At 32.9% G+C, this 25580-nt stretch overlaps 10 protein-coding genes across 10 annotated transcripts; 6 read left to right on the top strand and 4 right to left on the bottom strand.

Annotated features, from left to right (window-relative positions):
* Nucleotides 1–978: 978 nt before the first annotated feature.
* On the top strand, nucleotides 979–2703 carry LOC149054685 (uncharacterized). Its single transcript, XM_089230181.1, has 3 exons — nucleotides 979–1171; nucleotides 1232–1400; nucleotides 2590–2703. Exons 1-3 carry the CDS (start codon nucleotides 1110–1112, stop codon nucleotides 2701–2703), a joined length of 345 nt encoding a protein of 114 aa, XP_089086307.1. The 5' UTR covers nucleotides 979–1109.
* Nucleotides 2704–3581: 878 nt separating this feature from the next.
* Nucleotides 3582–6799, top strand: LOC149054684 (uncharacterized; the record flags this gene model as incomplete). The annotated part of the gene is made up of 3 exons (XM_089230180.1): nucleotides 3582–4174; nucleotides 5018–5271; nucleotides 5979–6799. Coding segments are annotated over exons 1-3 (1635 nt in total), but the record flags the coding sequence as incomplete, so codon positions are not given.
* A 3-nt stretch (nucleotides 6800–6802) lies between these two features.
* Nucleotides 6803–7156, top strand: LOC149054683 (uncharacterized). Its single transcript, XM_089230102.1, has one exon. It carries the CDS (start codon nucleotides 6803–6805, stop codon nucleotides 7154–7156), a length of 354 nt encoding a protein of 117 aa, XP_089086228.1.
* Nucleotides 7157–8887: 1731 nt separating this feature from the next.
* On the top strand, nucleotides 8888–10605 carry LOC149054682 (uncharacterized; the record flags this gene model as incomplete). Its single annotated transcript, XM_089230179.1, has 2 exons — nucleotides 8888–9077; nucleotides 9785–10605. Coding segments are annotated over exons 1-2 (996 nt in total), but the record flags the coding sequence as incomplete, so codon positions are not given.
* Nucleotides 10606–10608: 3 nt separating this feature from the next.
* On the top strand, nucleotides 10609–10962 carry LOC149054681 (uncharacterized). Its single transcript, XM_089230103.1, has one exon. The coding sequence runs from the start codon at nucleotides 10609–10611 to the stop codon at nucleotides 10960–10962; it is 354 nt and encodes a 117-aa protein (XP_089086229.1).
* Nucleotides 10963–12948: 1986 nt separating this feature from the next.
* LOC149054680 (uncharacterized) lies at nucleotides 12949–17685 on the bottom strand. Its single transcript, XM_089230178.1, has 3 exons — nucleotides 17121–17685; nucleotides 16558–16721; nucleotides 12949–13050 (listed from the first exon to the last, which is right to left on the bottom strand). Exons 1-3 carry the CDS (start codon nucleotides 17683–17685, stop codon nucleotides 12949–12951), a joined length of 831 nt encoding a protein of 276 aa, XP_089086304.1.
* Nucleotides 17686–17837: 152 nt separating this feature from the next.
* Nucleotides 17838–18584, bottom strand: LOC149054679 (uncharacterized). Its single transcript, XM_089230200.1, has one exon. It carries the CDS (start codon nucleotides 18582–18584, stop codon nucleotides 17838–17840), a length of 747 nt encoding a protein of 248 aa, XP_089086326.1.
* A 346-nt stretch (nucleotides 18585–18930) lies between these two features.
* On the bottom strand, nucleotides 18931–19566 carry LOC149054678 (uncharacterized). Its single transcript, XM_089230177.1, has one exon. It carries the CDS (start codon nucleotides 19564–19566, stop codon nucleotides 18931–18933), a length of 636 nt encoding a protein of 211 aa, XP_089086303.1.
* Nucleotides 19567–20405: 839 nt separating this feature from the next.
* On the top strand, nucleotides 20406–21467 carry LOC149054677 (uncharacterized). The gene has a single exon (XM_089230199.1). The coding sequence runs from the start codon at nucleotides 20406–20408 to the stop codon at nucleotides 21414–21416; it is 1011 nt and encodes a 336-aa protein (XP_089086325.1). The 3' UTR covers nucleotides 21417–21467.
* On the bottom strand, nucleotides 21446–23335 carry LOC149054676 (uncharacterized). The gene is made up of 2 exons (XM_089230176.1): nucleotides 22450–23335; nucleotides 21446–21540 (listed from the first exon to the last, which is right to left on the bottom strand). The coding sequence occupies exons 1-2, from the start codon at nucleotides 23333–23335 to the stop codon at nucleotides 21446–21448; spliced, it is 981 nt and encodes a 326-aa protein (XP_089086302.1).
* Between the last annotated feature and the right edge of the window lie 2245 nt (nucleotides 23336–25580).

Here is a 25580-nt window from a genome sequence, read left to right as displayed (position 1 = left end):
AGGTAACGGGTTCGATATGGCATTATGGCGGCAACGTAGTCTGTGTCTGTCATATAATGCATGGATTAAAACGCGCTAAACTTTGCATATTTTTTCTCGATTTTTTAATTCTCAATTAATTCTCCATGATAACCTTTAATAATTATTATGTATAGATAACTATGTTAACTATGTCCCATGAGTATGTAATGAATAACGATAGGTATATAGTCATTATTATGTTATTAATAATTGGTAATTTTTATTTCATAATATACCTACTAATACAAACGTATTTAAACGTGTACATATATATATATTATAATATATAATACACTGGATGATCGCTTTCGAGTGTCGCTGCAATATACGCAATATTACAGTATGACCATTATTAGATTACGATTAGATATTAGACTGGTTCGTCGGTGTAGAGGGCCGCGTAGGGGACAACTTTGGCGACGCGAAACTCGCCTATGTTATTCTGCGTCATCTTGCGACGAACGCCCATACAGCACACATCTACGCATACCGAAAAGCCTATTTCCGAAACTACTTAGTGCTTTTCATTTCGTTTCGGTCTGTATCTGTATCTGGCGCTTTGCAAACCGGTGAGTACAAGTTTTACATATTATAATAATACAATATAATATAATATACGTACAGGTGTATTCATGGTAGCGCGTGTCGCGCACCAGTGCCAGTGCACCACCGTTTCATTACACACGTTGTTCATCGCTATAATATACGCGATGTTTTCACTATGGCGAGTTTGGTGTTTTTTTTCACGCACCGCGTGTTTACTTTGAATCTAACGCTTTTTTGTATCCGCCTTCGTATTTGAAATTCGCCGTGGTCGACGTTTGGCCGTTAACCGATTCATTTTAACTGACGCGCTTACCGTTGCGCCATTGCGGTATTTGTTTAAACAGTTAACTGTGCTGCTCTGTATGCCATTTTTCGATTTTATAAAATATAATATTTGCAGTAGGTATTAATTCTAAAAATAACACACTTGTACAGACAGCATACTGATAACGTCATTATTTTTGATTACAATGAGTGTAGAAAATGAGTTTATACTTACTTTTTACTTTTCATGATGTTTTTAGGCTATTCACACGTACACAATGGTCAAACGCTGTGTGATGTGCGGAGTTGTGGACAATATCAATGATGTTTCCGTACACAAGTATTTCACCCTACACACACATATATATATAACTACTCATATTAAATATGACACTTTTAGATTTCCAAACGATGTGCGTCATCATCAGTGGGTGGCATTTGTGATGGACAATGGTTTTCCTGTGAACCAATCATCAAAGTTGTGTTCAAGGCATTTCGTGCCTGGCATCGACTATGTCATAGGAGACGCACAACGCCGTCGTCTGGTGCTCACAGCAGTGCCGTCTTTGGTGAGTGTATAATCAAGATTGTTACTACACCACTAATATCCTTATATATACCTGCTGTTAGGAACTTAAGTTGATAACATTCAACGTGACCCGACACAAGTATACTACCAAACATAAATATATTTTAACGGAATGTTTCACTTTAATACATGACACTGTGAATTACAATATCAAGTACCTATTGTTAAAAGCAGTTTTAATTCATCATCCACACACATACACCCACAACCCTCCTATGCCACTAAGTTGTGTTATGTTTTGTTTATAATTTACTGCACATTTACAGTATGGGTACTAAAGAATACAAATTACTTCACAACAACATTTATCATTCATCATTATTTAGGTATAGTACATTGTATAGTACATTCACTGTTCACCGTGTACACTGTGATTTACATTATTAGGTTGCTCAACACTTAACTTTTTTAAGTACAGTTAATGTTATTACAGTTAGTTAGTATAACACACTACTTATGTATTTTAATATTGGACCCCTGGCATAACCTACTAAATGTTTGTAATCTGATGTAACTAACTTCACACTAAATGTACACTGTGTTCTCCTTGCTCAGTAGCATGCATTAAGCAAGTATCTGATATTCACTTGATGCATATAGGTATCTACATTTATTGTTATAGTATGCCACAAATGTTATTGTTACTGTTAAACATGTAAGAACATTAAACACTTTTTGATTCAGCCTAACCAACAATAAACAATGATTAAAAATACACAACCAATTATTAAACGTTCTTCTTTTTTGTTCATTGGCTGTAAATGAAAACAAAAGACAACTGAATATTTTGCTACACCTATGACTGTATGTGTAACTTTCTTTTAAATTGTATTTCATCTTATACTTATATGATGGCCAATTCTCAAGATTTATTATGTACAACATTAATACATTGTAGTTATATACTCGGCAATGTAAGTTTACACTGTACTCACATGATACTACAGATATCTTACCTCAGACTTCTCATATAATTTATAAATTCACTTAATGCATATAGTATAGGTGGTAACAACGCTTACTTTTATAAAGTGCAATATATATTTTTTAAGTTAAGTTACTAACACATAAGCACATTAAACAAGTAGATTAACAAACATTATAAATATGTCTGTATATATGTACACACACACACTAATTATTTTATTAATTTTTTTAATTGTTTTTAGCCCCCTCCATGCTACACTATAAGTAGTGTTACTTATAACTTACTACCATATACACTTATTGTACTTATACGTTTTCTTACACAGTTGTTTGTCTCTACATACATAACACATTGATACCTAGGTACTTTAACTACAAACAGTTAAACTACATGTTGAGTTCTTTCTACTGATGTGCACTAGGAATCCCGTACCAAATGCCATACATTTGTACCAATACATAAACTTATTATTCATTTTATTTAATAGATAGTTATGGAGTTCATAATATTCAAAATGCTCACTCAACAAAACATACACCACCTGTAAAATACAGTTTTCTATAGAATAGTAATATATAAACTGAATATAAAGTTAATTTATAACCCTAATTTCAAAAGTCATTACATTACACCTGCCTACTACAATGCCAAACATGCTGTCTTAAACACCTTACTTTTCATATTTAACATATAATTTGTTTTACTTAATATTCATATTAAGCACACTGAGATTTGAAAATTGTATCCACTCTGCATTAACTCAACCTAACTTATAGGTGCTAGGGGAATGTCCAAATGGAGGAGGAGGTGGAGGAGGTCGTGGAATTCGTCGAAGTCGAGCTGGAAGAAGAGGAGGAAGTGGAAATCTTCGACGTCCAGATTGAAGGCGAGGGGGACTTGCAGATCGTCTACATCCCGATGGAGGAGGGGGAGGGTGTAGAAGTCATCGACGTCATGGTGGAGGAAGAGGAAGGCATGGAAGTCGTCGACGGTGAGGAGGATATTGAAGTCATCGACGTCCAGGTGAACGGCGGAGGAGAGGGCATGGAAGTCTTCGAAGTGCTGGTGGAAGATGAAGATGAGGGTGTGGAAATGGTCGAGGTTCAGATGGACGAAGCGCAAGCAGAACACGAGTTTGCCGACGTGACCGACGAAGAGGTCAGTAAATATGTCTTTAAAATATAATGTTATCATAAATTATTTGAATTGCAGTTCGAACCAATTCCTGTGGGTGTTCCGGTAGAACAACCCAGAAGACTTGTGCCCATGATCGACAGGCTAGCTGCCGTGAGACACCCGCTGCCAGAGCGTCACTGCGTGGGTGCTTTGACTGCTGTCTGTGTGCACTGTGACGCACGCCACTTTCCTAGCGAGTGTGCGACCCGGGGTCACTTCTCCACGTGTTGCAATAACGGCCAAGTGACCGCTACAGGAGACCGCGTGTTGTTGCCTGCCCCGTATCTGTTAATGAATTTGTTAATTTCTGATTCGCAGGATGGTCGTAGTTACCAAGGGAACATCCGTCTATACAACAACGCCTTGGCATTTGCTGCGATTTCCACCAGCGTGAATCCTAGACCTTTACAAGGGCGAGGTCCGGCGGTGTTCACACTCCAAGGGCAATTGTACCATAGGACTAATAATGACGTGGCTGCCAACAGAGAAGAAGCGAGATACTGCGAGTTGTACTTCATCGAGTCCGGGGAAGCCAACACCCGCCGCCTCGACATGGCCCGACAGAGAAATCGACGTGAACTGTCAGAGAGTGTGATGGCAGACTTGGACACTATGCTGCGGGACAGGAATCCATACGTATTGGCTTTAATGTGAGAAAAATTATGGTGTTTGTTGACTTTAGACATCTTAATTAACTGACCATTTAGAGTAAGACTCATTGAGAACTACAAACATACAGCAAACATAAAGTTATTGCTTAATGATGATTCAAAATATACATACAACACAACTCACTAAAATAAATAAATCCTCAACTTTGTAAAAAAATAACTTGAATAATAACAACATTTACCCTCTTATTCTAATCATGTAAATTATTTGAATGAATTCATTTAATCCCATACACCATATCACTGTTATATAATACAACACTTTTTGTTCAGCCTTACACAGATCATAAATATGTATGAACACACATTAAAAATATAAATTTACACTGTACTGCCATTGCACAGTGGCGCGCATTCACACAATACAACAACATTCTTAACATTTACCATACAATTGATAAATTCACTTTACGCATACCTACACTTACTGTTATGGAGTGCAACACCTATGACACACACACACACTAAGTAGAGTTACAGTAAGTTACAATGGACTTTCTTTTAAATTGTATTTCAACTTATACTATACTTAGCAATGTAAATGTACACTGTACTAACATGATACTACAGGTATCTGATATAAATATTCTGCAAAACATAAATCTTACCTCAGACTAATCATATAATTTATAAATTCACTTAACTACGCTTACTTATATAGAGTGCAATATACATTTTTAAAATTAAGTTTACTAACACAAAATGCAGTATCGTTACATTGATGGTGGAGTTCTGATATTTATTCCCCCCCCCCTTGCTCTTGCAATTACTATTATTATTGATGTGTGTTTAACACAATATATATGTGTACATTAATTCTAGGAATATGCGTCAGGTGTGGCAGGCAGAAAGAGACGTAGCCGACGCCGACCCAGCAGGTGTGCATCCCAGGCCGATCATAATGCATTTCGTCACAGATGCAACCAGGGATCAGCGGCGTTACAACCTGCCCACAGCAAATGAAGTCGCGGCCGTGTTTGTCGGTGACGACGGTCGTCCGCCCAGAAACCTCAATCTGGTCATCTACGACACGAATCCAATCGACCCGCAACACAGGATGCAAAACATACCTGCGGGTTAGTTAATAACCATTTCACATAACTGCTTAAAATTAATACCATTAGATGATTTGGTTAAACACACAGATATAAAATATCACAACCGACCTTAACTCTTTCATAGGGCCTCTGCTCTTTCACTTCAGTTCTTACTTCTCAATGCAGTGCTGTATAAAAATTTGCTTCGTTGCAGCAGAGATCAACATACATAATTAATCCTTTTGATAACTGCACTGCGTTATAATTAATGTACTGATAATAATTAGGTAAATTTATTTTAATTTAAAATTCCATGTACAAATGTAAAGATTGTAAAGTACACACACACACAGATGTCTTATCATTAATCGAACCTATCCTTAAACTACTTCAATGCTTAATTCACTATGCTCACTTAATAAGTTAAGTATACAGTATACATCAAACATAGTAAAAAGCCACATGAACTGTTGTGTTTAGTATCATTAATATATACAAAGTATTAGTATACACAAACAAACTACAATTAATTCTCACACTATTCACAATTCATTGTGTTGTTGTTCCTGTAGTGGTCTGTTGTATTTATTGATATGTTTCATAGAATTTGGAACTTTTCCACATGCCTTCCTCTTGCTGTTCTACTAAATATGAGCTTAATTTACACAGCTCCATAACCTAACTCTCCACTGCATTTAGTAATTCACTTGAAATAATATATACCATTAATTATTACATTCCACAAGGGTCGTGTCATGCGGATCCGATGTTGTATCCGCTGTTGTTCCCAAGCGGAGAAGCCGGTTGGCATTTCGGTATGAGACAAGAGGGCAACCGCCGGAATCAAGTCCGCAATCGGAATAGTATCAGGGAGTTTGCGTGCTTTCGTTTGGCCATACGATATCGTGGAAATAATGATACGATGCATGTACAGTTCAGTCTTATACATGCTGGTCGATTTTTGTTGCAGCAGTATGTGTGTGACCAGTACGTTCGAATGGAATCGAACAATCTGAACTATATCCGCACGAATCAGCGAGCTCTCCTCGCTGATGCGTACCAAGGGCTCATGGACCACGTGAACCAGCAGCACCACTTGGACGTTGCCGATCCCATGGCGGTCGGCCGGAGGGTCATTCTACCGTCCACGTTCGTCGGCAGTCCCAGATACATGAAGCAGTGTTATCAGGACGCTATGGCCATAGTGCGTAAGTATGGAAAACCAGACCTGTTCATAACTTTTACGTGCAATCCCAGATGGCCGGAGATCACGGACAACCTAGCGATTCACAGCACGGCAAGTGACAGGCCTGAACTGGTGGCCAGGGTGTTTCACTTGAAACTACAGGAATTAATAAGTGACATAACTGTTAATCGTGTGTTTGGTAATGTCGATGCTTATGTTTACACCATAGAGTTTCAGAAACGCGGTCTGCCCCACGCGCACATACTCATTATCCTGGCGGAGGATAGTAAGTTGCGCACGGCAGAGGACGTAGACGGCGTGGTTTGCGCTTTCTTGCCAGATCCGGCGACCGACAGGCAATTACACACTTGCGTGACATCCCACATGATACACGGGCCATGTGGAAGAGTCAACCCACAGAGTCCGTGCATGGTGGACAACAGTTGTTCCAAAGACTACCCGAAGCCACACACAGAGGAAACTGTGTATGTTTCGGACGGCGGTTACCCCAAATACCGCCGACCGAACAACGGTCGAGTGGTCCTTGTAAGAAATCACGAGGTCGGTAACGAGTGTGTAGTTCCTCACAACCCTTACCTACTTGCCAAGTACGACGCACACATTAACGTTGAGGTGTGCTCTTCCATTAAGAGCGTGATGTACATCTACAAATACATCTTCAAAGGACACGACTGTGTAACATTGGAGGTTTGGGATCAGGACGAACTAGCCAAGTAAGTCTGAATACAAAATAGTTGAGCACTTTATCGATTACTTGAATAAATTAATATTCACTATTCACTGTTGTAACAAGAGGTTTAATCAAAGTAATACTGTATACTATCCCTAATTGATACATTAATAATAACATAAAAAAGATAATAATAATTGTACAAGTTTATGTATTACGCATGAGTCTACTTTGTGGTGGAATTATGTAGGTAGTTAGGTCGGTTGTATATAATGATACAACAATTAAAACAGAACACAATAACACCAGATTTTAATTGTATCAGTAGTAATTAAAGTAACTTGATATATATTTTTATTAATATTCAGTAATTGCTGTTTATTAAGTAAGATGCAGTTAAATAATATTATTATTATCTGTCTGTACTCGGGCTGTTTTTGTTCTACCATGCTTTCAACATTAACAATTTAAATATACCACTTATTATTATATTAAAAATGTCAATACCTATTGTATTTTTGTTCACTTACAATTAAAAGTAAGTTTTGAAAAAAGTAGTTCCTTAGGTTTGATTAAACATTTTAAACTAGACGTTTCATTTAGTTCATGTTTCGGTTAAGCAACTAAAAAAATAGTTCTTAGGTTCTTATGTTTGTTTCACTCATAGAAGTATTACAATATATTTTTATTAATATTCAGTAATTTCCGTTTATTTATTTTTCAATTATTATATTAAGTAAGAGTCCGGGGAAGCCAACACCCGCCGCCTCGACATGGCCCGACAGAGAAATCGACGTGAACTGTCAGAGAGTGTGATGGCAGACTTGGACACTATGCTGCGGGACAGGAATCCATACGTATTGGCTTTAATGTGAGAAAAATTATGGTGTTTGTTGACTTTAGACATCTTAATTAACTGACCATTTAGAGTAAGACTCATTGAGAACTACAAACATACAGCAAACATAAAGTTATTGCTTAATGATGATTCAAAATATACATACAACACAACTCACTAAAATAAATAAATCCTCAACTTTGTAAAAAAATAACTTGAATAATAACAACATTTACCCTCTTATTCTAATCATGTAAATTATTTGAATGAATTCATTTAATCCCATACACCATATCACTGTTATATAATACAACACTTTTTGTTCAGCCTTACACAGATCATAAATATGTATGAACACACATTAAAAATATAAATTTACACTGTACTGCCATTGCACAGTGGCGCGCATTCACACAATACAACAACATTCTTAACATTTACCATACAATTGATAAATTCACTTTACGCATACCTACACTTACTGTTATGGAGTGCAACACCTATGACACACACACACACTAAGTAGAGTTACAGTAAGTTACAATGGACTTTCTTTTAAATTGTATTTCAACTTATACTATACTTAGCAATGTAAATGTACACTGTACTAACATGATACTACAGGTATCTGATATAAATATTCTGCAAAACATAAATCTTACCTCAGACTAATCATATAATTTATAAATTCACTTAACTACGCTTACTTATATAGAGTGCAATATACATTTTTAAAATTAAGTTTACTAACACAAAATGCAGTATCGTTACATTGATGGTGGAGTTCTGATATTTATTCCCCCCCCCCTTGCTCTTGCAATTACTATTATTATTGATGTGTGTTTAACACAATATATATGTGTACATTAATTCTAGGAATATGCGTCAGGTGTGGCAGGCAGAAAGAGACGTAGCCGACGCCGACCCAGCAGGTGTGCATCCCAGGCCGATCATAATGCATTTCGTCACAGATGCAACCAGGGATCAGCGGCGTTACAACCTGCCCACAGCAAATGAAGTCGCGGCCGTGTTTGTCGGTGACGACGGTCGTCCGCCCAGAAACCTCAATCTGGTCATCTACGACACGAATCCAATCGACCCGCAACACAGGATGCAAAACATACCTGCGGGTTAGTTAATAACCATTTCACATAACTGCTTAAAATTAATACCATTAGATGATTTGGTTAAACACACAGATATAAAATATCACAACCGACCTTAACTCTTTCATAGGGCCTCTGCTCTTTCACTTCAGTTCTTACTTCTCAATGCAGTGCTGTATAAAAATTTGCTTCGTTGCAGCAGAGATCAACATACATAATTAATCCTTTTGATAACTGCACTGCGTTATAATTAATGTACTGATAATAATTAGGTAAATTTATTTTAATTTAAAATTCCATGTACAAATGTAAAGATTGTAAAGTACACACACACACAGATGTCTTATCATTAATCGAACCTATCCTTAAACTACTTCAATGCTTAATTCACTATGCTCACTTAATAAGTTAAGTATACAGTATACATCAAACATAGTAAAAAGCCACATGAACTGTTGTGTTTAGTATCATTAATATATACAAAGTATTAGTATACACAAACAAACTACAATTAATTCTCACACTATTCACAATTCATTGTGTTGTTGTTCCTGTAGTGGTCTGTTGTATTTATTGATATGTTTCATAGAATTTGGAACTTTTCCACATGCCTTCCTCTTGCTGTTCTACTAAATATGAGCTTAATTTACACAGCTCCATAACCTAACTCTCCACTGCATTTAGTAATTCACTTGAAATAATATATACCATTAATTATTACATTCCACAAGGGTCGTGTCATGCGGATCCGATGTTGTATCCGCTGTTGTTCCCAAGCGGAGAAGCCGGTTGGCATTTCGGTATGAGACAAGAGGGCAACCGCCGGAATCAAGTCCGCAATCGGAATAGTATCAGGGAGTTTGCGTGCTTTCGTTTGGCCATACGATATCGTGGAAATAATGATACGATGCATGTACAGTTCAGTCTTATACATGCTGGTCGATTTTTGTTGCAGCAGTATGTGTGTGACCAGTACGTTCGAATGGAATCGAACAATCTGAACTATATCCGCACGAATCAGCGAGCTCTCCTCGCTGATGCGTACCAAGGGCTCATGGACCACGTGAACCAGCAGCACCACTTGGACGTTGCCGATCCCATGGCGGTCGGCCGGAGGGTCATTCTACCGTCCACGTTCGTCGGCAGTCCCAGATACATGAAGCAGTGTTATCAGGACGCTATGGCCATAGTGCGTAAGTATGGAAAACCAGACCTGTTCATAACTTTTACGTGCAATCCCAGATGGCCGGAGATCACGGACAACCTAGCGATTCACAGCACGGCAAGTGACAGGCCTGAACTGGTGGCCAGGGTGTTTCACTTGAAACTACAGGAATTAATAAGTGACATAACTGTTAATCGTGTGTTTGGTAATGTCGATGCTTATGTTTACACCATAGAGTTTCAGAAACGCGGTCTGCCCCACGCGCACATACTCATTATCCTGGCGGAGGATAGTAAGTTGCGCACGGCAGAGGACGTAGACGGCGTGGTTTGCGCTTTCTTGCCAGATCCGGCGACCGACAGGCAATTACACACTTGCGTGACATCCCACATGATACACGGGCCATGTGGAAGAGTCAACCCACAGAGTCCGTGCATGGTGGACAACAGTTGTTCCAAAGACTACCCGAAGCCACACACAGAGGAAACTGTGTATGTTTCGGACGGCGGTTACCCCAAATACCGCCGACCGAACAACGGTCGAGTGGTCCTTGTAAGAAATCACGAGGTCGGTAACGAGTGTGTAGTTCCTCACAACCCTTACCTACTTGCCAAGTACGACGCACACATTAACGTTGAGGTGTGCTCTTCCATTAAGAGCGTGATGTACATCTACAAATACATCTTCAAAGGACACGACTGTGTAACATTGGAGGTTTGGGATCAGGACGAACTAGCCAAGTAAGTCTGAATACAAAATAGTTGAGCACTTTATCGATTACTTGAATAAATTAATATTCACTATTCACTGTTGTAACAAGAGGTTTAATCAAAGTAATACTGTATACTATCCCTAATTGATACATTAATAATAACATAAAAAAGATAATAATAATTGTACAAGTTTATGTATTACGCATGAGTCTACTTTGTGGTGGAATTATGTAGGTAGTTAGGTCGGTTGTATATAATGATACAACAATTAAAACAGAACACAATAACACCAGATTTTAATTGTATCAGTAGTAATTAAAGTAACTTGATATATATTTTTATTAATATTCAGTAATTGCTGTTTATTAAGTAAGATGCAGTTAAATAATATTATTATTATCTGTCTGTACTCGGGCTGTTTTTGTTCTACCATGCTTTCAACATTAACAATTTAAATATACCACTTATTATTATATTAAAAATGTCAATACCTATTGTATTTTTGTTCACTTACAATTAAAAGTAAGTTTTGAAAAAAGTAGTTCCTTAGGTTTGATTAAACATTTTAAACTAGACGTTTCATTTAGTTCATGTTTCGGTTAAGCAACTAAAAAAATAGTTCTTAGGTTCTTATGTTTGTTTCACTCATAGAAGTATTACAATATATTTTTATTAATATTCAGTAATTTCCGTTTATTTATTTTTCAATTATTATATTAAGTAAGATGTAGTTCAATTATTTATGTTTATACATATTTACTGCAGTTAATAATTGATACCAAATAGGTTAGGTTAATTAAAACCTTACTTAATCGATAGTTATATTTTTCAAACAATAATTAAATGCATGTACCTTTAACAATATACTTAGCTTGCTCCAACACTCAACTTCTTTTATTCAACAAAGTTATAAAGTACAGTTGATATTATTACAGTTAGTACCTATGGACTTATTGTTATAGAGTACCACACATATTATTGTTACTAACACTTAAGCACATTCAACACTTTTTGTTTCGTCTTAACCAACATTAAGTAAATTAACAAAGAACTACACAACCAATTATTAAAAACGTTGTTCTTTTTTTGTTCTACTGCTGTAAATGGTTAAAATAAAATAGTTCTTAGGTTCTTATGTTTGATTAAACATTTTAAACTACATGTTTCATTCATAGTAGTATATAGTAATATATTTTTATTAATATCAATACAATTATTCTTAATTTATTCTCTGCCAAAACGCATCAGACATTGCAATGTATTCGCATTCGTCTGTCGGTTTCATTTCGTTTTTATTGGTACTTTTTAACATTTATCCTTTAATTTGTATTGTGACGGTGTGGCTGATTAATTGACTAATTATGGTATTGAGATATTGTATATGATACAGCATTAAACCTTACAGTTTTGAACGTTTCATGCGGGGCCCACTAAAAGGTCTACTTTTGATTACCAACTTCCTAACGAATGGATAGATGCTCGAACACGGTTTTCAAATACTGTCGCTTTCGATGGATTACCACCTCACCGGTGGGCCTCATCAAAAACCCTTTATCATTAATCCACATATCGCGACGTCAATCGTATTACCTACTCATATCGTCTAGCAGTATGGTAGGACGTAGTGCGACGTTACAGGCGCTACGTACATAATTCTAACGATATACTCTCCGAAATCGGTATTCACTTGACGTGACCGACTTGCTAGACATTTAAATACGGCTTTCGGCTTTACGCTTTTCGTTTCGACATTCATAACAGCACAAGACTGGACCGTATCGACTGTTAAACTGGAATTTCAAATTTGCCGCTTTCGAAACGATACCTCTACGCCTTATCAGAAATCGTTATCACCTTCTACGACTTTTGATTATTGACCGGCGAGTACAGCAATGATTTTAATAATTCAAACGACTCTACGTCCACCATCGGTACCCACTTTTCACCGACCAAGGGGGTCTGGGGGTCTCCCCCAGCTAGCACGGAGGGCTAGTCTTATATAATAAAACGTGAATCCCTATATATATCGCTCTAAGCAACCCATAGAAGAATAACGTTTTTCTTCCATGGGTTTCCTAAGACCGGCCAATCGCGTTACTTCCTCGCGGCGGCGGCCGAGCTATCACGATTTTTCAGTTATCGTATACTTATCAGTCATAGATATCGTGTTTTAGATTTTTTCAAAACGTTTTACGCTTATTTTTTCCAATTTTTACTCGATTTTCTGCTTTTACGCCCTTTTCCGTCGCCTTTTTTACGTTTAATTTAAGTGCGTTTCTTTTAAAATCGGTTTTCACTCGAAAACGCGGCCGACTTTCGTTTTTATCGTTTTTTTTTTCGATCTTTTTCGTCTCTAAGACCGCCGACTGCTATTTTTTCACGTATTATACTTATTTTCGAACCCGTAGACGTGCGGTTCTCGCACCGATTCGGTCCGTACGCTTCGAAATTGCGTTTGATGTACCTATTGTACTGATAATAATAAATATTATACTGTTTTTGTTTGATTCAATAAATATTGTTTTAAATACGTTTAATTCTGTCCTTTGTCTGTTCGAAATCCTTATTTTAAGTTCATGTCGACGGTGTTTGAGTGTTCCTACTTTTTATAAATTACAAAAACGGCTACTCGGTTAGTAGCCAAATATTTAACACAGCACATAAAAGGTGCGACTACATGGGATATAATAATATGTATTATTGTTTGTGTGATTATTTACACTTTTGTTCGTCGACGGCTCAAAGAACGTAATCATATGATGCTACGTATAAGGTGTTTAATATTAATTGCTGTCGATAGGTGAGATAGGTGTAATGAGTAGTCTACGACGGTGGTTAATTATTTAATCGAGCACACAAATTGTACAACAACGTAATGTACTGTAGGTACACTACGGTTAATCGACAATGGTAGTATCGGTGTATATGTTATCTCTTTAGGGTTTTTATGTTTAAATTGATTAAATAACTACTCGGTTATACCATGAAAAGAATATTTTGGTGGTAATGTTAATAATTTAGTTCATTGACGGTGTTATAAAAGTGAGTATGTACTGCTACAGATGCATTATTAAATATCATTTCTTATAGGCAATGTAGTTTTTATTCATTTGTGGTAATTAAATAGTTACTAAATTACACCAGTAGTAGAATATTTTTTGGTAATAATATGGACAGTTTTATTTATTAACGGCTGTATGAATGTCATTCATGGTACGGATAAAACATTAAATATTATTGTTGATAAATAATTTAGGTTCTATGAGTAGTCTATATTTTTGCACATTTGTGATAATCAAATTACCTACCCAAATTTACCAGAAAAAGCATATTTTGGTAATTATATTAACGCTTTGGTTCATCGCCGGCTCTATTATTGTCAGCGTGTTATTAAATATTACTGTTTATAGGTAAGTTAGCTACTGTGAAAAGCCTATTGTTTTTAAATATTTGATAGATTTAAATAACACTTTAGTTCATTGACGGTGTTAGTTATGAAAGTCTATATGTACTGAAACGGATACAGTATTAAATTATGCTTTTGATGGGTAAGGTAGATTCTGTAAGTAGGTTATCTATATTGGTTAGGTTAATTATTTAACCAAGCCCACAAATGTACATTAATGTAATATAATAGTATAGTCACAAAACATAGTGTTGACAACATGAAATGATATTTTTATTAAATAGTATACATACATGCATATGTTAAACTTCCTTATTTTGACAAATTGTGTAAAAATCATTAGAATTAGAATAAATTAATAAGCAAATTTAGTTAAACCAACTTCAATAGTTTTATAATAAAATTATTCAAACATAGACTATCAAAATAAATAAAAAATAATATATTGATATTACACTACATTTAGAAGTAACGACTAATTGTAAATTATTTAACATTTACCTAGAACTTAATTATTTAGCTGTGTATATATATTTTTAAAATATACACAATGATTTTGTATATATTACAATATATGTTTTTATTTTATTTTATACCTAACAAAAAAGAAATTGCTGTGTATTCATATGACTTCTTGAATCTTGATTAATTTTGTTAATTACAATATGCAATAAAATAATGGTAGGTTTACTAAATGTTATGACTAAGCAGTGAATAGAAACATAACTTAGTACAATATGAACAGAATCATAGATGGACAAATAGTATGAACACATCAATTAAAAACAAACATACCTACTATATTATAAGGTTAACTGACACATAATTCACACGTTTAAACGTTTTTAGTATTAATATTTTAATCGCCACTACATAAAAACGGTTTAAATGCTGAAGTTTTTCCATTAGCCAGTACCTCGGTAGTATGTCCCAGTAGGTTAGGCGTTAGGCATTTATTTTATTTATTGATATCGATAAAAGTGTTTTTGAAAAACTGTGGTCTCTGGATATCGCTTAGTACCGTTAATCACTCCGCATCTTATATCTATGTGTACATCATATTATTAATTAATTATTATTAATAATAAAATTGTTAGTTGTAGGACTAGCTAAGTTATTACGGTGGAACATTTAAATAACATAGCCACCTGAGATCTTTTGCATTTTTTTCGAATTTTATTTAATTATTTTTTGTTATATTATTACTTAGTTCTTTTTTTAGTGAAGGTTGCTCCACCATCACTGAACACCAATTAGAGCTATATGCCTTTAGGTATTTGGATATCCCACAACGACGACAAACGATAATTGATAGGTACCTAACCATTTACGATCTTTTACCGTCTTCCATAATAAACCGTTTTCAAGAAAAAAAAAAACCATTTAATTAAGCTATGTGTGTGTATACTGTATAGTATATAAAATAGTATATAATATAAAATAAGCCATTGGTTACACTAAATAAATTCCAATTCCTTAAAACATACAATATGTTGTCTTCAGTATTATTCAATAACCTATAGGCTACACAACTTCCAGCAGTAATTTGTTCAAACTTATGATGACATATATAATTGTAATATAAGTTAGGTTCGATTATATAGGTATATAAAAAAAATTTACTATATAGGAACACCTTGAAGAAAAACACATATATAAAAGGAATATCTTTTATATTACTCATTTCATCAATGCAAATGTAACAGAAACACAATAAAATAAATCATCACTGTATTAATACTTATTACTAATTTGTGACTAAACCATACTCGGTTAATCATAAGAATTTCTACACGGAATGCACACCATTTTATTTGTGATATTCATTAATTTCTTAATTCACTTAATACTTTATAGTAGTATATATTTGTATGTTCACAGCCAGCTTTTCCACGGTAAAATTTTTTTTTCAAGGGGAAAATTCCCCCTTGGAGCACACTGATTTACCGCGTAACACAATACGGTGATTACACAAGATTGTCCACCTATTTGCCCCTTACACAAAAATATTTACCGTATCAACTATTTTTCCGTTTTTTTTTAATTTTTTCAATCAAATATCGCTAATTTTTATAAAAATTATATTTCAAGTAAAGAACACAAATTATTTAATAAACTTTTTTATTTTGTTCAATAAAATTACACAAGTTTTCTTACTTCTCTAGTAAAAGGTACATATTCTACAATACGATCATGAATTAATAAACAATAAGCAGTTACACCTGTAAGGGATTCCGATGCTTCAATTTCCAATTGAACATCCACTGCTGAGGCTGTTGCCGAATCATTCTGTTTTGAAGTATCAATAACTATGATGGGTGCGTTTGATAGAAAAGTAGATGGACTCAATATAGGGTTCCGTATACTTTTTTCATAGTACGATTCTTGAAATGATGTATACATATCATATAATAATGTAAAATTATTTTTTGAAAAATCTAAATTCAAATTATCATACGGATATGCAATCGAGTTTAGAAATACTTTAACGTTCGTTAGACTACAATGGTCGAATATACTACAATCTTTTGTTATTGTATTTTTACGACCTTTTTGTAATCCAATTATAATAAATCGTGGTTTTTCTAATTTTGAAGCGGTTTTCAAGTTCCATACTACTTTTTTAGTAGTTCCGAGTTCAGGATATTCAAAAGTTTCGAAAGATCTAAAAGGAATAAACAAACTTTTTTCTTTTTCTACAAGTTTCAATAACTTTAACCTTTCTTCATCATCAACAGTAATATGCGGAACCTTCCAGACTATTTTATTTAATACAACTTTACTTAAAGCAGCAACTACATCACTTTTAAGGCTTAACGCATTTAAATCAGTATGACTTCGAGTTAATATTAATTCCAATCTTGAATTTACTAATATTTTTTTATAATCTTCAAACAGACCTAACCAATATTTCAATGGAATGCAAGCACTGAATTCACCTTTATCGTTTGTTATTTGTGATCCATTTTTAAAATTCCAGCCAGAATTTTCGTAACAATTATAGTTATCTGGTGTACAAGATAAGAATCCTTTCAGCGAGCTTGTGATTCCAAGAACACGTGTGCTATCTACTTCTATTCCATTTATTTCTAATCGAATTTGTTCAAAGAGGTATGAATAACCATTATTACACAGTTTCACTTTATCAGGATCAGATATTATTCCTTCTAAATAAATAAAGCTCTCATGTAGATACGGATAAACATCTGTTTGCTGTACTGATATCCGTATTTCATCATTATTATTAAACGATGTTGTGTACGGTGTATATGAATGATATTCAATTTTCGTTATTTTAGAATCCGTCTCGTACCGTGAACTTATATCTAAAATATCACTTTCAGGCATTCTGTTTTAATTGATAACCTAGAGCTTGCAAATTTTTTTTATTTTTCAACGTCAATTTTTTTACTTTATTTGATGTTACCGATACCACTTTAGTCTTATGACTAGTTGAACTGATCCGAAGTAGCGGATTTATATTGAATTTTAATCCCATATTAAGATCCGTAACGTTTAATATGTAACACGATTGTCAATGCCTCACCAAAATTATCAATCGGATTATGATCTTGATCAACTAGCTGAACGGTTATCGAATCAATATTTGTTTTATTCAATTTGTAATATACTAAATTTAGCGGTGACTGAATTACTTTAGATCCTGTCCTTCCACTCGGGAAAAACTCATATATCGAATGACTTTGAAGTTGGTTATTGAATGACCCATGTGCTATATTACACAATACTTTTATAGAATTAATCGTGTTTAAATTGGCCGCTTTATCCGATCGACGATCTTCATGAAACGGTCCACATTGTATCTTTTTAAACCCAAAAACAGGTGCTATACTATATGGAATATCGAACCTAAGTAGTCCATTGCATTTTATATACGTTCTAAAATCAACAGGATCAATACGTACACTGAATGTTATCTGTGTTCCATAGTCTTTATTAATTCGGAGTAACTCTTTTGCAATATAATTGTTAATATCTTCTATTTCATAGCATCCATCTTTCAAACTAAATTCAAAACTGCAATATTTTATGTTATGTTTCTTTGAAGGAATTACTTCTATTTTCAGTCGGTTATTAATTGGATTTATAATATTTGGAAATGAATTGAACGTTTGCAAAGATAACAAAGCTATTTCTGAATCCTCGTAAACGTTTAGAGATGGAAAATAATTTGCAGTCAATTCAGTCGATTTTCCAGTTAAAGTAAGTGTAATAGATTCATGCATTGTAAAAATTCAAGACATAAATGCCCACAGTTGAATGTATTGAAGTCTTGATAGTTAGAATAGTTATAAACTATTTTAAACTTTTTAAAATAACGTTGTAATTCAATTGGTGGAGGTAAATCACCAAAGCTATCAAAATATATGACTTTATCTTTATTTTTATGAAACGCTACCCAATGGCTCCCGTCGCCTGAAGATATGTCCAAGTTTAATATACCACATTCATTTACATACGGTTTTTTAGGTAAGTTATCACGTGAAAACACTCCACGGAAATGATTGATTTTCAACTTAGTTATACATTTTATAATATCTTCTGACGAAAGTGGTCTGCCAGGTAGCGTATTTAACAGTTTTTTTTCCATACCTTGTTTTTGTTTAAATTTAGACCACTACCCTTTTTTCTTTTTGAATTTTGAATTGCATTATACATACTAGCACCTCCAGACATTAAGCTACCAAGTGCTGACAATCCCGCAAATATAGGTATTAAGGGAATTACACCTCCTGTTTGTCTCGGTGGTAAAATCAGTCTTTTGCTACCATTTTTTTTCTTAGACATTCTTTTTTTCTTTACTGCTATCATGAGATTTTTTATTTTTGTAGCACGTTTCTTTTTATAACCCATTCCTATTTTTCTTTTAGCTTTCATCGCGTTTGTTACCGCGTACGCTACCAATTTCTCTTTTCTAGGAGTGTCTTTTGCTTTAAATCTTTCCCAGGCACGATTTTCTAACACTTTATCAGCTTTATGTCTATCGTCTAAATTTTTACTCGCTGCATACACAATATCGTGATCACGACAAGCAGCGTCCAATGGGTTTATTCCTTTGTCACCGCGATCTAGTCTCTTTTTCAATTTCGTACCTGGCCCACAAAACTGATAACCTGGAACATGGGATTCAAACGGAAGACTATTTATAAGAGAGTTTACAATACCTTTACCAGTCTTTTTCGATTTACACTTTCGAGTTGAACGCATCATCAATAACTGAATATAAAATAAAAATCTTCGAGTATTTATAAGAAAATGAATTTAATTGAACAGAAAGATAAATTAGAAATAATAAACGTAGATGTACAAATATCAAAAAAACCATCAAGACATGGTTCGTTATTACCTGATACTATACGTGCTATATTAGTTGGTCCTAGTGGATCGGGTAAAACAAATATAATGTACAATCTAATCACACATGAAAACGGGTTAAGATTTGAAAATATCTATTTATACTCTAAAACCTCTAATCAAGAAAAATATGTTTTGTTAAAAAAAATAATGGATGATATACAAGGTGCTAATTTGTTCATATTTACAAACGCAGATAAAGTTATAAAACCAAACTTAACCAAGAAAAATTCTATTATAATTTTTGATGATGTAATATGTGATTCACAGTCTGTTATTAGAGAATACTTTAGCATCTGTAGACATTCAGGTGCTATCTCTGTATTTTATTTAGCACAAACATATTCTAAAATACCAAAACAGTTGGTAAGAGATAACTCAAACTTTTTAATAATTCTGAAACAAGATGATATGAATTTACGTCATATATTCAATGATCATTCGTCGACAGATATGGATTTCTCAGAATTTCGGAAAATTTCTCATTTATGTTGGAATCAAAGTGATTATGGGTTTATGGTTATTGATAAAACTCGAGAAATGAATGAAGGAAGATATAGATGTGGTTTTCATACGTTTATTAAAATAAAATAATTATATATATTATATATATATATAATGTAACATTGTTATTATCTACATAGTCTTACCAGTGGTCATACGATACAGTAATATTGAGTTTATTATTTACTATGAACAAAGAAAAGGTTTTGCTGAAAAATTTAATAATATCAAAAAAAAATATTAAACAAAAAATAATGGAAATGAAACGTGGTATTATAGATTCAGATAACTATTTCCGTGAAGCATTTAAACCGATAACTGAACCACTCAGTACAAAAATAGAAAAAAATACATCGTGTAACTTACAACTAGCTGATTATAAAAATGCAGAAACCTCATACACTAGTGGTGAAAATGAAGATGATGAATTAAATTCGACATTTGTAAATTTTTTTGAACGTCCTAAATCACAACGTTATGATAAATCTTATGGTTTACATTATGATAGAACTAGTGATTCTTACAAAATAGGAGATTACTCTGTAACTTTTAGCCATGGTAACTTACAGCTGCTTAATAAATACTACCCATGGACATTAGGACTACAATCTTTATTATGTGAGAAAGAACCAAAAAATACAACTATACAAGATATGGAATCTTATTACGATATTTTGAAAACTTCTCGAGTTCATTTAAAAGCGGATGGGAAACCAAAAACCTCAAAGTTTCATAAATGGGCGACCGTTGTAAAACCTCTCTACGAAAGAATGAAAAATGAAGAAAAACAGTTAAACGAAGAAATAGTTAAAATTAATAACTCTAGAGCTCCTCGGATAAGCTTTAAAGAATTAAACGAACATTTATCTAGTTCGAGTGCTAAACGTAGTAATGTTCATAATAATACAACCATAACAAATGAACCATTTGATTTTAACCCTACAGCAAACAGTTCTATGTCTGTAGATCCTCCAGTTGAAAAGATGTTTAATTTTACTGCATCACCACATGCTAAGAAAGGTTCTGGTTTATATAAAGATGTAATACCTCAAACACAGTTAGTTTATTATGATGATCCAAATGAATTAGTAACTAGATTAAATCTTTTAACATCATCACAAAGAGTTGGTAATACTGGCGTTAGTAATGAAATCATATCTATTTTAGAAGAATTACGTGAGAGGAATATTATAGTATAATGACAACCTTAGAGAATATAGCTAATGAGCTACATCGACCAGCGAGAAAAATATTTCCTAGACGTAGCGTAGTTACACGGTTTAAAGCTCTGGCAAGCTGATTTAATAGACATGCAGTCACATTCTAGACAAAATAAAGGTTTTAAATTCATTTTAATCATAATTGATACATTTACCAAGTATGTATGGGTAGAAGCACTAAAAAATAAAACAGCGGAGGAATGTACAAAAGCTATGTTTAATATATTGAAAAAAGCTAATCCAAAATTGTTACAGACAGATAATGGTACAGAATTTTATAATAATCAATTTCAAGATTTAATGAAAAAATATAAAATTAAACATTATAGTTCATTCAGTGTCATTAAGTGTTCAATTTGTGAACGTGTAATACAAACTCTTAAAAATAAAATATATAAACATTTTACTGCAACAGGTACATGGAATTGGTATAATACAATATCAAAAATTATACAAAACTATAATAATACAAAACATAGAACAATTAAATGTACACCAAGTGAAGCTCGAATGGATGCAAACAAAATTAAACTTAACACACATACAAATATCAAAACATTATACAAACCAAAATTTAACATTAATGATAAAGTAAGAATATCTAAATATAAACATATATTTGATAAGGGATACACACCAAATTGGACGACAGAAATATTTACAATTTCAAAAATTTTACATACAAATCCAGTAACGTATCAATTAAAAGATGAATCGAACAATATCATCTTAGGCGGTTTTTATGAACAAGAAATTAAATTAACTGATTTTCCAAACACCTTTCTTGTTGAACGTGTTATAAAAAAAGTTGGGAATAAAATGTTTGTCAAGTGGTTAGGTTTTAATTCAAGTCATAATTCGTGGATAACGTTGTCAGATATATTAAAATAAAATTTTATATTATATTATTTTTTATCTTATTATTATATTTTACCTTTTTCTTTGATAACACTAAAAAAAAAAATTTGTTGATTCACATGAAACGTTTAACAATTAAAACATTATATAATACTGATAGATAGCGCTTTTTGTTTATTTCGATTGCGGATATATAAAGTTTTTAATTTATAGTGACCATAAGCCAATGTATTAATCCCATCATCCATTATATAACGTTTATCATCGTTAGCACTAAGAACAAGCTTAGTCATAGTTTTCGAATGGACAATATGTTTATTCGATTGAATAAAATTCATTTTTCTATGAGTTTGTTTATCCTCAACAGTTACATGGTTTATAAATGCATTTAATATATCCATGTAATTTTCAAATTTCATGTGATTTTTAATTATATACTTTTTTACACCTTTTGCTTTTTTTTCCTCAACACTATGTACAGTTTTATACGCATATAATTTCGGTCTTAATGAGACAAATTCTTTTAGAATTATTCCTTTCATTTCATCCTTAAAATATCCGGGTTGATTTTTATGAGTCTCACTGAAACAATAATGGTCTTTAGGATAATTAGATGTATCAAAATATGGTAGTAAACTATTTTTTAAATCATCGAAAAAATTTGTTGTTTGGATAGCGTATACCAACGAATCAGTATCTGAATACAAAGAACTAATTTTAGCACCATATTTTTTTTTCATTACATTATAATGAAAGTCATACATAAATGTTTTTGAAACATCTAAAATTGCGAATCCTACATAAATTGCCTTGTCAAATTTAATGATTTCCTTACGCTGATGAATAGCCATAAGATTCTCAGTGTATATAGTTCTGTCTTTAAAATTAGTTTTAACCATTAATTTCCTAGCTTTTTTTGCTGATGAAACAAGTTTTATAGAAGTTCTTGCGCGAACATTTTCCATACATTTACCGAAAACGCTATTGATTAACAACTTCCAAAACTTTTTTTCAAACTCGTTTTTAGCTTCAACTCTCATAGTTGTACACAATTCAATGTATGATGCCATCCATTTGCTTTGTGAAAAGCTAATAGCTCGATGAATTTTTGTCACTTAAATACCGTTTAAAATCGCCTGTTTTAAGTTTTTATAATGTACTATATAGTTTTTTTTTGATGATAATGTAGTAAGCAATTTCTTAGCTTTAGAATTAGGAGGACACTCATTAATGGGTAAAAATGGGAAATCATTATGAATTTTATGTAAATACTTAGGGTACTCGATATCGACTTCTAATATATACCCAACTTCTGAATCATCAGCAATTTTAGTGACATCGATATTGAGATCATTAACCCACTCAAAATCTTTGAAAGGCAATTCTGTTAACATAGATTTACCATACAAATTTACACAGTCAAGATATGTAATCCATGTGATTGGTTCATTCGAATTATAGTCCAGTCCTTCAATATTTGGTATATTTGCTTTAACATATCTTTTAGTTGATTTACAAATGCCCCCCCCCCCCCGGATTGAGTTTTCAAAAAAGAGGAGCATGTTGTAATCCTTTAACCTTTCCAATTTCACCTTAGTGTACTTAAGCATACAATCAAAAGCAAATCCAGGAGCAGTCATGTAATGAGCAGGATCTAATCTGAGAGTAGATAAACATAAGTCTCTAAAATTTTCAAACACGTCAGCCAGTATGGTAACGTCAGTCTTTAAATAAAGATCGCTATACTCACCTAAAGTCTTTATATCGAATGTTCGCCATATATTTTTAGCATGCATATAATCTTTATCGCTTATTTTTTCGTCTGTCAAAGAGTTATAAAATTCAGACTTTGATGGTAAAAAAGTATCATCTAATTTACTCCAACTATCGACATATTCATAAGGGAAGATTCCTTTTTGAGTGACTAGATCTAATGCTTTCATGGAAAAAATTTTAAGAGTTTCTCTAAACCTCAACTTATCTTCTGATAAATTTAATGCAAGTTTACTTAATGATTCGCTCATGAAACGGAATGTATCGACAAATTTAATACTAAATCTATGTGCGATTTCTTTACTAAAGGATATATATTTTTCTGACGAATTAGGAATAACGTGAATATCTTTATCATTACAACCAAGTTCCCGAATTATGAAATGACTATCGTACGATAAATTATGGAAGAAAATTGGTACGAATGAGGGGAGTAGTATAGATGTACCATTCCTGGCGCACTTTTATTTTTATCAGTAAAAGATCACAAAGAAAACAATGTGCAAAAAGATCAGACAATTGAAATGCAATAATTATTAAAATATTTTTCATAGAACTTATGATATTAATAATTGAAAATTTAAATGCAATATTTCCCCAAAAATATTTTTCACAAAAAATATGAAATTAATAATTAAAAATTGAATTGCAATAATTATTAAAATATTTTTTTTTTTTTACAAAACTTATGATATTAATAATTAAAATTGAATTGCAATAATTATTAAAATATTTTTTATTTTTTTTACAAAACTTATGATATTAATAATTAAAATTGAATTGCAATAATTATTAAAAAGAAATTGAATACCTTAGTTAAAGGAATTGAAATGTATAATAAAACAATGGATACAACTATCAAAGATTTTAATAAATTACAAGAAAATGAAATGCAAAATGAAATAGAAAAATCAATATTAAATAATAAAATATTTGTTAAGCTTTGTAAATATGAATATTATATTACTAATAATAAAAATATTAAAATCATGAAATATAATCTAAATGCAATTCCTATTAAAGGAAATATTACAATCGTCGATAATGGACACAATATTTCTGGAAATGGAAAGCCTTATGCTTCTAAAATACTAGAATCACCAACTTGGCTCGAAATTTGTAAGATAGCCAATGATATGATAATTACAACAGGTACTTTTTTATTCAAATATCTTCATGATATTTGTGTTTTTCAAGATTTAGGAAATATTAAAATTTGTTGTCTTGGCATGGGAGGTACAGATTCCGATCACAAATTGCTTAGAATATAACTAAATAATCATCATTTTTTAATAGAAATATTTCTATTAAAAATATCTTAATAAATTATATTTAAATAAATTTTTTATAATTGTCAATAAATTCTAAACATAAATGTCCACATATAGGTGGATCATCATAGTTTTGAAACTTGTCATTGTTATACCACAGATTATCATCACCTAAATAATTTAAAATTTCAGGAGGAGGAGTACTCGAAAATGAATCAAAATATATTTTATAATTTTTTAT

The sequence above is a fragment of the Diuraphis noxia genome, unplaced genomic scaffold (assembly GCF_037042655.1).
Source record: "Diuraphis noxia isolate RWA-SAM2 unplaced genomic scaffold, SU_Dnox_SAM2 contig0006, whole genome shotgun sequence".
Classification (NCBI taxonomy): domain Eukaryota; kingdom Metazoa; phylum Arthropoda; class Insecta; order Hemiptera; family Aphididae; genus Diuraphis; species Diuraphis noxia.
This window is presented reverse-complemented; position numbering and strand designations above follow the sequence as displayed.